The sequence below is a fragment of the Pyrus communis genome, chromosome 3 (genome assembly GCF_963583255.1).
Source record: "Pyrus communis chromosome 3, drPyrComm1.1, whole genome shotgun sequence".
NCBI lineage: Eukaryota > Viridiplantae > Streptophyta > Magnoliopsida > Rosales > Rosaceae > Pyrus > Pyrus communis.
This window is the reverse complement of record NC_084805.1, coordinates 16709602-16721676: the sequence shown is the minus strand read 5'-3', so window position 1 is coordinate 16721676 and position 12075 is coordinate 16709602. Positions and strand designations below refer to the sequence as shown.

At 37.8% G+C, this 12075-nt stretch overlaps 2 protein-coding genes and 1 pseudogene across 2 annotated transcripts; all 3 read left to right on the top strand.

Moving 5' to 3' along the window:
- Window positions 1-12075, top strand: part of LOC137728306 (disease resistance protein RUN1-like) — a 45911-nt pseudogene that overhangs the window by 26918 nt on the left and 6918 nt on the right.
- Window positions 5234-8075, top strand: LOC137727451 (uncharacterized). The gene is made up of 7 exons (XM_068466309.1): window positions 5234-5766; window positions 6006-6050; window positions 6148-6367; window positions 7257-7320; window positions 7536-7672; window positions 7836-7959; window positions 8066-8075. The coding sequence occupies exons 3-7, from the start codon at window positions 6319-6321 to the stop codon at window positions 8073-8075; spliced, it is 384 nt and encodes a 127-aa protein (XP_068322410.1). The 5' UTR covers window positions 5234-5766; window positions 6006-6050; window positions 6148-6318.
- Window positions 8017-11664, top strand: LOC137727693 (uncharacterized). Its single transcript, XM_068466518.1, has 6 exons — window positions 8017-8138; window positions 9117-9311; window positions 9935-10013; window positions 10120-10194; window positions 10262-10342; window positions 10537-11664. The coding sequence occupies exons 1-4, from the start codon at window positions 8093-8095 to the stop codon at window positions 10121-10123; spliced, it is 324 nt and encodes a 107-aa protein (XP_068322619.1). The 5' UTR covers window positions 8017-8092; the 3' UTR covers window positions 10124-10194; window positions 10262-10342; window positions 10537-11664.

Sequence of the window (12075 nt, the reverse complement as noted above, 5' to 3'; positions counted from 1 at the left end):
ATTCGACGGGCATGAAGAGGAAGCTTGATGAGCTGCAAGAATCCAATGGTCGCATGCAAAGTGACCGTCAAAGGCTTGCGGCTTAATTCCAGAGGCACATTTTTCCTGGCTCGTCCAGCGTTTGGCCAAGTATTGAGGCCTCGAATGCTCTATCTCCGATGCCTTCCGCTCCGATGCCTTCCGCCTCGATGCCTTCTGCTCCGATGCCTCCCGCTTCTAGAGTTTTGCCAAGGAGTGGGGCTTCAAGCAAACAACCTTTGTGAAAGTTACATTATTTTGCCATGTTATTATTATTATTATTATTATTTTTTATTTTTTTTTTATTTTTTTTACATAAATAAAATCAAACGGCATGGAATTGGTCCTTGAATGGAAGGTGATACTTGAAGTGAACCGGCATTGGTTCAAATTCTAAAGTGGGTGCCTGGATCATTAACAACATATTAGTATAAAAGAAAATTGAAATTCGGGGAGGCGGCTTACCTGTGTGCTCCGACATAAACTCAAGAATAAACACCACTCCCTGGAAAGTTTCAGGGATATTGGACTTGGCCAGATTGCATGTGAGTATTGGTCCTTGTCTTGTGTCATAAAATTCAATTTCTTTGGGGTTGTTTGCCTCAAGTATATCCTTTTCTAGACATTCCCCAGTCACATCTTGCTCTTGATTCTTTGGAAAGGATTCGAAGATGCCTTTCTCACCCTCTTCTTCCTTGGATTGCATAATCCTGCAAGGAATAGGGACATTCAGTGGAACGGGGTTAGAAATAATTAACTTTGGAACAACCTTACCTGAATTGGATGGCGTAGGAGCGATAGGTGCCTGCGGTAAAGGTGTTTCCACCCTTTCCGTGGGTTGGGTGTATTCCTCTTCCTTGTGATTTGATTTTGATGGTTGAGGGTCCGTTCCAACCTCCTTGTCACTTCTCAACATGATAGCATTGGTGGTTTCAAATTCTCCCTTCTGATTTGCAATGGTTGAACTAGGGAGTTCGCCTTGGTCGCAAAATTGTCCTTCGAACTCCGCTATCTGCCCAATTTGCTTTTCTAGAGTAGTAAGTAATTGAAAAATCGTATCATTATCATTTGAATTACCTACATTACTTTGGGCAGGTTGTGGTGGCTGCATAGGCGTTGAATAGAACTCCTCATACGGCTGCCAATATCCTTCTTGTTGAGCCTCATTGTCTTGATTTTGTAAGCCCTGCACCAAACAAATTAATTCATCAAGCTTTTGATTATAATCTATTGACGAACTTAAATTTGGTTGGGCATATTGAATATGAGGTTGTGGTGGGTGCATAGGTCTTGAATAGAACTCCTCATATGGCTGCCAATATCCTTTTTCTTGAACATGTTGAGGTTCCCACCATATAGAGTTTGAATGATCACTCCAATCGGAATTGTAAGTATTGGAAAACACGTCGTTCCTTGATTGATTATGATCAAATGTACCAACTCTTTGCGTTTGGTACTCTTCCATAAGCTGTGACAAAAGAGAAACACTATCAAGTGCCATGTCTTGCGTCTAAAATAAAACTAAATATATATATATACACAAACGAAAATAAAACAATCCAAGAGATTAGCAAAGTTGCTAATCCCCGGCAACGGCGCCAAAATTTGATGCGTGATTTATACGCGCACAAATTAAACCCTCTTTTTGTCAAATTGTAGTATAGGTGCAAGTAGGGATCGTTCTGGACCGGGGATTAGGAGGGATTGTTAATCTCTTGGAAACTGACTTAAAAACGTAAAAACAATATAAAACACTAAACTAGACTCAAAGAATTCAAAAATACTTTAAAACATAAACTAAACAGATTCTAACAAGTTCAAAAGACTCAAAACTCTTAAAAACACAAACTAAATTGATTTCTAACTAATTTGACATTAAAGTAAGGGGGGATTTAGGTTTTGACAAAATTAAACTAAATGAACAGATTGCAATTAAAACAGAACGTAAATATGAATGTGAATAAAATATGGATGATGGAATAAATGGAATGAAGGCTAGCTAAGGGGTTCTTCTCCACACATGTTATACTTGCATACAAGATTGATTCTCAGTTGGTCTTTCGATAAATTATGAAACTCAACACTCCGGGTTAATTAGGTCCGCTTAAATTAACCGTCAAGTTTTCCTTAAGTTAATGAATTGGATGGGTTTGCGCAACGCAATTCACAACATTCTCCAAAAGTCCTTTACGTGAACAGCACAATAAAGATACAATCAAAGATCATTAAGCATTATGAAAACTATAAGTGTTGACGAGGCCTTCGTTACTATGGAATACGCATGAAACTAGTGCCAAGAATTCATTTAACGCGATTGTTTATAAGCAACCTCCACTACTTGTGAATATAAGTTCATAACGATTAGGTGAAATTCACTTATATTCTAGCGTCATATTTATGCATGAAAATTAAGCGCGCATTCTTAATAAACATTCATAAATAAATTATCAATCAAACGGTTAAACAAATTGAATCCACAACTTATGAAATTCCAACGAAAGTTAATCAATTCATATTGCAAATATAAACATAGTTTCGAATCACCCCCTAGCTAAAGGGGGGTTTATTTCCTCATAACTTTGAAATTAAAGAAACACCTAAACATTCCAACAACTCAAACTTGAATTGTATGAACGTTTAGGCACTCTTCTCTTCCATTACAAAACAAAGAAAATTGAATTTAAACATTGAAATCAAAGAAACACCTAAGCATTCCAACAACTCAAACTTGAATTGTATGAACGTTTAGGCACTCTTCTCTTCTTCGTTGTTGTAGCACAAGGTCTAAGGTGAGTTTTTGGGGGATGAGGAGTGGTTGGAATGAAGAGAAAATATGCAGAAAATGAAGGGATATGCACGACAAGAATGGAGGTATTTGTGGTGTGTTGTGTATGAAAATGAGATGTGAATTCAATGAATGAATGCAAGGGTATTTATAGGAGTAGTGGAGGGAACATATGGCTATGTCATTTGTAGGTGAAGTAGGTGGATGTTGTAGGTGAAGTAGGTGGATGTTGTAGGTGATTATGAGTGATAAGTGATAAGTGATAATTGAATGTATGATATGATAAGTGGTGAATGATATGTGGTGAATGATAAGTGGTAGTGTTTAAGTATTTAAAATAGGGAACAAAGCCCTTCCTTGCATGGCAAGGAAGGGAGACACAAGGAAACACACGACAATGTCCTAAGGTTGCTAGGAATGTTGTTTTTGTGTTCTAAAATGCGTAGGAGTTTTCAATGATGCTTAAACATGAGGTCTTTTTAGGATTTAACTTTCCTACTTCAAGTCTTCAATTTCGTCCATCCTTTTGGCTCCAAGCATATGATATCCATTCCAATCTCTAATTTGCTCCAAAAGGCTCCAAAAGGCATCCTTTTGCATACTTTGCCTTTAGAACCTGAAAACACACAAAAGAAGCATAAAGAACTAAAATAACTAAAGAAACATAACGTAAATGTACGAGAACAAGCCATTTAAGTCGCATAAATATGCTCCTATCAACAAGCTGGGTGTAATATATATGTATGCTCTAGTGCTACGATCACGTGAAGCTGGGCGATAAATCGCGGGTCACCTACAAGTCGGAACCACCTAATGTGGTCTGTACGACAGGCTTGCACCTATCTTGGATCCAAGGCGAGCATGCGGTGCTGGTGAACATACACGTGAAGGCTGGGCCCTGGCCTCGGGCGGGAGCACTAACACCGGGGGTGCAGATTATGAGCTCTCTAAACCTCTCAAACTACCATTGCATACAAACATAAATACCACTTACCTGGCACTTACCTGTGCGTCCACAGCACCAAATACACATATATAAATGTATGCCGTTACGAATACATGTGATGATGAGTAAACAATATTCATATGATGCATGGCATAAAACAATTAACCTTTTCTATTTAATTTCTGGGAATATAAATGTATATAGGTATATACGGAAAACAAAAGCCCACTCACTGGTAATTAGAAGGGTCGTAGCCCCCCTGCCTTGAGTGTGTACGCTCGTCTTTGGAAAACGAATCACCTAAACGCGACAAAGTTACGAAAACATTAATTTAAAAGCACCTAAGCAACTTCTCGTAATAACTTCTCATACATTGCTCAAATTGGACAATTGAATATACCCACGTGATCTACACAACCTCAGGATCACACCCATATTTTTAAAATAATTTTTGAACCACGCACGCGCCCCCACGCGCTTGAACAGGTACGGACCCACGCGCCCCCACGCGCAGTGACGTGCACTGCACACTGACGGCGTCAACTGACGCCGTCAGGAATATTCCGTTAACTGACGGAATATTCCGTTAACTGACGCCGTCACTGCCGTTAGGAATATTCCGTTAAATTTAACGGAATATTCCCCTTCCTTCTCCGGCCAGTCGCCGTCGCCGGAAAACTGGGAATTTTTCAAACTTTGTTTTCTCCTTCGTTTTTCAACCATTTTTCACGATTCAAAAGCCAAAATGAAGCTTAGGACTAGTAGAACAACGTTAGACTAGTTTTAAGGCCTAAAAACCAAGAAATCTCACCTACAACAACGATCCAAGTTCGGCCAACTTTGCACAGGACGATCCCGACGTCCAAATTCACCCAACGAACCACTCCCAAGCTCCTGGGAACCTCACAAACACAACTACAAGCTTAGAAATTCCAAAAACACACTAGTTTAGGTTTGCATGAACAGTGCAATAATTCGGCCATGGTGATATCGACGTGAAAACGTCAAAGTTCTTACCTGGAAACGGCACCACTGAACTCCTCTCAGCCTCACGAGCACGAGGGTGGTCTTGGTTTCTCGATTGGTGAAGGTTTGAGTATGTTTGTATGTATGTCCGTGTGTAGAGGAAGAAGAAGAAGAGAGGAAATGGACTCGGGGAGAGAGAGAGAGAGAGAAAGAGAAAGAGAAGACAGAGTGAGGGAATGAGGGAGGGAATCCCGGAAGAAAAGAAAATGTATGAGTGTGTGTGTGGTCCCACAACCCACACAACACAACACTAAGCGTAAACGAACAATTTAGGGGTAAAATCGTAATTTCAGTGTACGTTTTAATAATCCCGGGACGGGATGTTACAGTTAGGGGGTAATTTTGTCCGTAGGATTGAGCCGAATTTCACTTTATTTACAAAATTGCCACCGCCTTTTCTTTCCCTCTTTCTCTCTCCCTGCTCTCTCGATAACCATCCATCAAATCCCCCGTTCTTCCCTTTTCTCACTCTGTAACCCTAGCACCGTTTCTCTTTCATTTCTCTCAAATTCGAGACTTCTCTCTCCATTCTCTCAACCTAGCCCCAGCGCTGCTCACCCCATTCCTCTTCATAATCTCAGTTAAATCCATCGTCATGGGACCTTCTTCCTCAGACCTTCATGTGTACGTTACCTTTTCATCTAAATTAGGATCAGGGTTCTGAAATTAATTTTCCCCCAATTTTCCCTCTCTCTTTGCAATGGAAGAACATCCATCGTCTTCCTCATCTTCTTCTTCTGCTGCTGCTTCGACCAGTAGGAATACTTCAGGCGGTGCTGCTGTTGCTGCCACTGCCGCTATGACGTTTGAGAGCTTCGCAGCCTGCACTCCTGAGGCCGGCTACCAGAGAGAAGGACACATGAGAGGAGAGAAAGAGAGAAAGAGAGAGAGAGCGCACAGAGACAGGAAGGCCTGAGATTGAGGACAAAGGCCATGGTTGCACAGAATGACTGAGATTTGAAGCCCATGACAGCCTTAGCTGATTGAAAAGGTGAGGAGTCGTTTTCAAATCTTTTGTGCTTTAGGATTAGGTTTACAAACTCTATTCATATCATGCAGCTTTAGATTCGAAATTGTGATTTTGTTCAGCAAGAATTCTAGGGTTTGTGACGTTTGTGAGGTTTATACATTTTAAATCTCCTTTTGTCTTCAAATTCTCTCTAATTTATTGCTATGTGATGTAACTCTTATTCTGTATATTTTACTGATCAATTGAACATGCAAAGGTAGTGATTGAAGCCTTTTGTTGCTGAGAATCTATTAGATCGTTTAGAGGTAAAAACCCAGCTTTTTTTTTAAATTTAATTTTTCTTCTTCGTTTAAATCTATTAGTTCTACTTAAGGAATGAATTATGATCAGAATTTGTTTCAGGGAATGGGAGAGCGAAATTCGAGAGAGAATGTCGAAATCGGCTAAGATCGAAGATAAAGACGGAGATTTTGACGGGTTTGCTCGACTGCTGATACTGACAACATGTAAATCAGAGCTGGTGAGAATGGCGGCAGAGAAGCTCAGCTCGACCCAGAGTTAGGTTTCTGAAAAATGAGAAAGGTTTCTGTAACATGCTCTTCATATTCCTCTTCATCTTCTGGTATGCATCTTTCCCTCCGACTTTGCAAATATTTTTGTTTAAATGCTAATTGTTTGCTTAGTTTGTTGGGATCTTTTTATATTATTTTGATATGGGTTGTTGATTTTTCTTTTCTTGCATTTTAGTTTGATTATATTGTGAATCAATGAGTATTTTCCATTGGGACTGTAAGAAAAAAGAGTAATTTAATTCTCAGTACCCAGATTCTGATTAGTTGCTTCTAATTTGTCATAAAATTTTTAGGTGTTTTGTGTTCGACATATAAAGTAATAAATGTCTGTTGATACCTAAAAAGAAGATGAATGTAAAAGAATAGAATCTCTAGATGGTTGCTTTAGGACCAACTGATGAAAAGGACCAGAGAAAAGGTTGTCAGATACACTCTTGGTCATGCATCTGTGATGTTGTAAGAGCTCAAAGACTATCGATGTAACATGGAGAAATGGATGTATGGGTATGGGTAGGGGATGAAAAACCTTTTCATTTTCCATTTGCTTCCTGAAAACCAAGGGATTTCTGCGACTGCAGAGAGAGATGGGGGTGTCCTTTAGGTGCCTTTAATTGTCACTTTTGTGATTTGTCCACCCTTGATTGTTGTGTGATTCATTCTCATGAGCGTTCTATGCACAAGGTTTCATGTTATTCCTTCCTTTTAATTTTGATATTATTGTGCTTAATTTCTGTTTTATTTTATTGGGTGATTAGATTACAATTTACAATCCCCAATTTTTTATTTTTACTTTTTATGCCTCACTGCTATTGCTTTTATTGTGTCGTATAGAGTAAAGACTTTTTTGAATGTTATTACCACTGTGGTTTCTATGTGTTCGATACTGATATTGGTCTTTCCCACATGCGCTCTTTTCACAAGGTTTCATATTTTTCACAGGACCCGCTCACCCTATGGGCACCCGCGCCGGTGGGCTTGGCCCTTCCATCTCCTCCAACTGCAGGTGCATATATGTATATATATCTGTCAAATCTACTTATTTGCATATGTGTCTTTGTAGGGTTTGTTCCTGATCAGTTTTCCATCATTTTTAACAATCTATGCACTTATATTGCTTTGGATTAGGATTTCAAATTGAGGTTTTTAATACGTTTGTTTTGGAATTTTTGAGATTGTTGGAAATTTTAGGGTTTGATGATTTTTATTTCAAATATTCAGTTTTAAGAAGCATATTAACAATGCACAAGGAGGAGCCAAGGCAAGTGTAGCCACTGTAAACACGAAGGATTCCAGTATTGCTTCTGCGCAACACGACGTTGTACAAAATGGAGCCTGTGTACATCCCCAATTACATGGTACAGATTTCTAAGTATCAATTCTCTTTTAGTCTAGAAAATGTATGTGTTTGAAGGAGTTCGGGAATATTAGATAATTGTGTTCTTTTTTAACATCTGAGTTGCCCATTTTGTTTGATTTTCATTTCTTGGCAATGTTTTTCTTTCTACTGATTTAATGTAGGAGGTTCTGATACGCCCATTGCAAGCACGCTTCCCGGACAGCTGGAGCTTCAGCCTTTCAGAAAAGCTCCCGAACTTTTCCAAAGGCTCCGACTTCTCAGAGAAGCTCCGGAATTGTTCCAAAGGTTCCAAAGGCTCTGACTTCTCAAGAACACCACCTCTCTTTTGGAAAAATTCCCGATTTTGATTTTTTTCAATTTTTTTTGTTTGTTTTGTTTTTGTTAATTGCAGCTGCCAGTAGCAATTTTCCCAGTACACATGCCCTTGATACAGCTCACGCTACTGTTCCCTGTACCGCTACAAGGTATGCATGCTGATTTGTCCATATTCTTATTTATTTTATTTTGTAATATTTAGCAAAATCAAAAATTTGATCACCTTCTTTTGATTTTGGGTTTGGTGGGTTTGATGCGTACTGATAAATTTATTTGGTTTTGGTTGATCTGAAATTGGTGATTGCATAACACATTGGAATGTGAATTTTCATGCGTTTTGTAATTCTGAGTCTGTGTTTGGATGCTGTAATATGTTGGATTACCTAGATACTGGCCTTCCATGACTCCCTTGATTTATGCATGATGGAACTAAGTTACTTTAGAATAGATAATTTTTCTGGTCTTCTTACTTTTGTTGGAATGTTGTTAATGTAATTTGTTAATTTTGGATATTTGTTTGTCATGGGTTCTGTAGAATTAGACTCCAATTGTGTCCTCTGGTTTTCTGATTTTTTTTTCTCAATTAGGATTAGTTCTTACCAATTTCCTATGAGATTTGTGCATGTTTGTTTGTTAATGCTCATTGCTCGGTGAGGGTTTCAGGGATGGGAGGTCATAGAGATAGAGATAGAGATAGATAGAGGGAGACAGAAAGGGAGAAGGAGAGGGAGATGGATAGAGAGGGAGAGGGGGAGAGGGAGACAGACAGAGAAAGAGTGATAGAGAGAGAGGGAGAAGGAGGAGTGAGGATCTCATCACCATTGCTGCAGATCCTCGATTTCATGAGTGGGAGAGGGGGGACAGTCAGAGAAAAGCACGGGGGCCATCGGGATTTGAGGGAGAGGGGTAGGGATCGTGGCTAGGGGTTTGGGTTTATCCTATCTCTCTCATCGCTTTCAGAATTCTATATATATATATATATATATGCCAATGGAAGTTAATAATTTTATTGTTCTCTGGGGTTGGTCTTGTTCATGAATAAAGTACTGTGTTTTCGCTGTATTTTGGTTTCAAGAAGTTGATGGTTTTGGGTTATGTTCTTTTTTCCCTTTTTTCTCAATTCTCAGTGAGTGGCACTTTTTCTCAATGGAAGATGATAGTTCAAATGTGTCAATGGTTCTGGAAATACGATTACAAGTTTACGTACATTCAGTCTACCAACAGCATTTCTATGCACACAACTCGAGACACATGGATATGTTCCAATCTCAGCGACAAGCACTACTATGAGGCCACTACCATATGCGAATATCTTCATACATGTCGGTTCCCTTTCTCACCCTCTTCATGTTTTATCCAATATTATGTTTTTTATCTGATTTCATGTGTTTTCTTGACGCTTTTCCATTCTTTGATATGGGTAATTTGTTGTTATGTTTTCATGATCTGGGTCTTTTTTCAATTTGCATTTTGGTTGTCCAAGATTTCTAAGTTTTTTTATTTATAAAAATATAAGAACAAATTAAACCGAACATCAAGGAGTTTATTATGATCAACTTTTTGAAGTGTCGGTAACACTTCGCTTTAGGAATATGTAAAACTACCAATCATTGTTTGATAATTCCTCATGTAATGAACGACTTGGACTTTACCATAAATTAATTTAATTTCTATTACAGCAAATCTGGTCATTTTCTATGTAAGTTTCCCTTCATGGTTCAGTTCTGGCATTCCCCTCAAAACATCATTTGTGTCATTTCCTCTTTTTCTGTGTTCAGCTTACATACCTTACATATATATTGGAGACTACAACGACAAAAGATGTCAGTTGAATGTATATAAAAGCCAAGCTGCTTATCTTATCGACCTCATTCACTCATGTGTCCCTCTGTTCATTCATGATTGTTTTAAATTTATTCAGGTTAAATGTGTTTTATTCATGCAGTTACGTCTAAAATAGTTGATTCCCGCCGCAACACACGGGCATATTTTCTATATAGACTAAGATTTGGTAATATATGGAGGTGAGATGAGCTATTTCATTCCGAACTAAGACCTAAGAATCTTCGCAATTCTTATCCTTTAAATTTTGCATTTTTTTAAATATTTATTAATTTTTTGGTGATGCAGGTAGATGAACATGTTCGAAGGGAAATCATGAGCCATAGATCACTGAAGCATCCGAATATCATTCGATCCAAAGAGGTTAGTGATCATAAACTATTTTCATTTTGTATTTTTTTTAAATATTTATTTATTTTTGGTGATGCAGATGCAGATGGATGAACATGTTCAAAGGGAAATCACAAACCATAAATCACTGAAGAATCCGAATATCATTCGACTCAAAGAGGTCAGTGATCACTATTCAATCCTTTTTTAGGTTTCAAACGATACTATTAAATGGTTTTCAACATTGGATTTAATAAACCTCTAATACAGGTTTAGAGTTTTGGTTTGGCTTTGATGTTTTCCACCATCACAGATTTTCCCTGATTCTTTCTATTTTTATTATACTTATAAATGAAATTGTTCCCTGGATTGCAGTTACTTTTCAACATCCGACAACACTGATATAGCATTTGATGTACACTTCACTTTTGAAACCCAATCAGAATTATGTTCCGGTCAATATTGAGGATCCAGGTAGTTCTAGGTCTCTCTTTTCTCTCTTTCCCCCTCCCTATATGTAGTTTAATCTAATTGAACAGCTCTATTTATTTAAGATTTAGTTGCGTTCGTCATTACTGAAATTTGTTGCAAGAAATTGGGGGATGAATTTGGTTTCGGGGGAATGTTATCCTTTTTTATTCTTATACTGCACAGAAAAAAAAAAAAAAAAAAAAGCAATGCATTGGGTGCAAGTATGTGGTTTTTATCATTTATTTCTGTAGTTTGAAAGTCAATTGTGTTTTTGTTGCCGCATCATATAATTATTCAAAATGCCCTTTTTAGCATTTCAATACCATTTGCATGTCATTGTTAGCACTTCGAATACCTTATCCCCAATTTCAAGATCATGCAAAACAATGTGACATTGCCTCTCTGTTTATCTTAACATTGCCTCTCTGTTTTTGGTATCTTTGTTTATCTCTCTGACAGACGAGTGCATGGTTGTCACATAATCACATTACGTGTTTCTTTATCAAACTGTATACGATTTCTGATTCTTTCACGTATCAGACAATATAACGAACTTGAACCCAAAGAAGACAATAAATGTCAGGCAGCTATGTACAGGTGACATACAAGCATCTGTATTTCATTCGAAAATCAGGTGAAATACAGGTGTTTTTATCTGCAAAAAATTCGGATATGGTGTCCTAATAACTTTCTCATGCTATTCTATTTGATTCTTTAATAAAAGTTTTGTAGTTTTTAGATTTGGTGGATCTTAGTAAATTAGGTAGTAAAAAGTACTCTTTTGCTTATTCTCAATGTAGTCAAATTTTCTCAAGACAATTTGAGCGGGGAAAAACAATGTCAAACATATGTCGTATATATAAACGTTTCTTTTGGTTGTGAAGATACACTATGGAGTGTGCATATTTGAATTGTCAGTTTCCTCAAGTGTATTCAATCTCCCATTTCATTATATAGACCTCACGTGGTACTTAATTGTTCTCCACTAAGATGCATGCTTCAGTACAATCGAATGAAAAAAAAAAAAAAAGACCATTGCAATGTTGGTATTTCGTATATCTTATTTATAACTATGTTTTCTATTGCAAATTATTGCCACAACAATTTATATACGTGAGGTCCATGTGGCTATTATGCGTGCATTATTTTCTTCTAAGTGAGGATACGGGAAGTTTTCCTCATTATGCTCCTATGCCCAGTTGGTCGGGTGTATATGACTTGCAGTGAGCTCAGGGACACAGATTGGTTAGTTCATCCATGATGCTGAGTCCTATCTTGAATGGTATCTTGGCCGCCGTGTTTTAGATGCTTAGGTCCGTGATTGAAGTGTTATTTGTAGTTTTTTCTTCTTTTCAGAATTCATAATGTTTGCAACTATAAAAAACAATATACTTTTATACCTCTGTTTCTCTTTTCTTTGTTTTCATGAGAAAGTAATTGTCA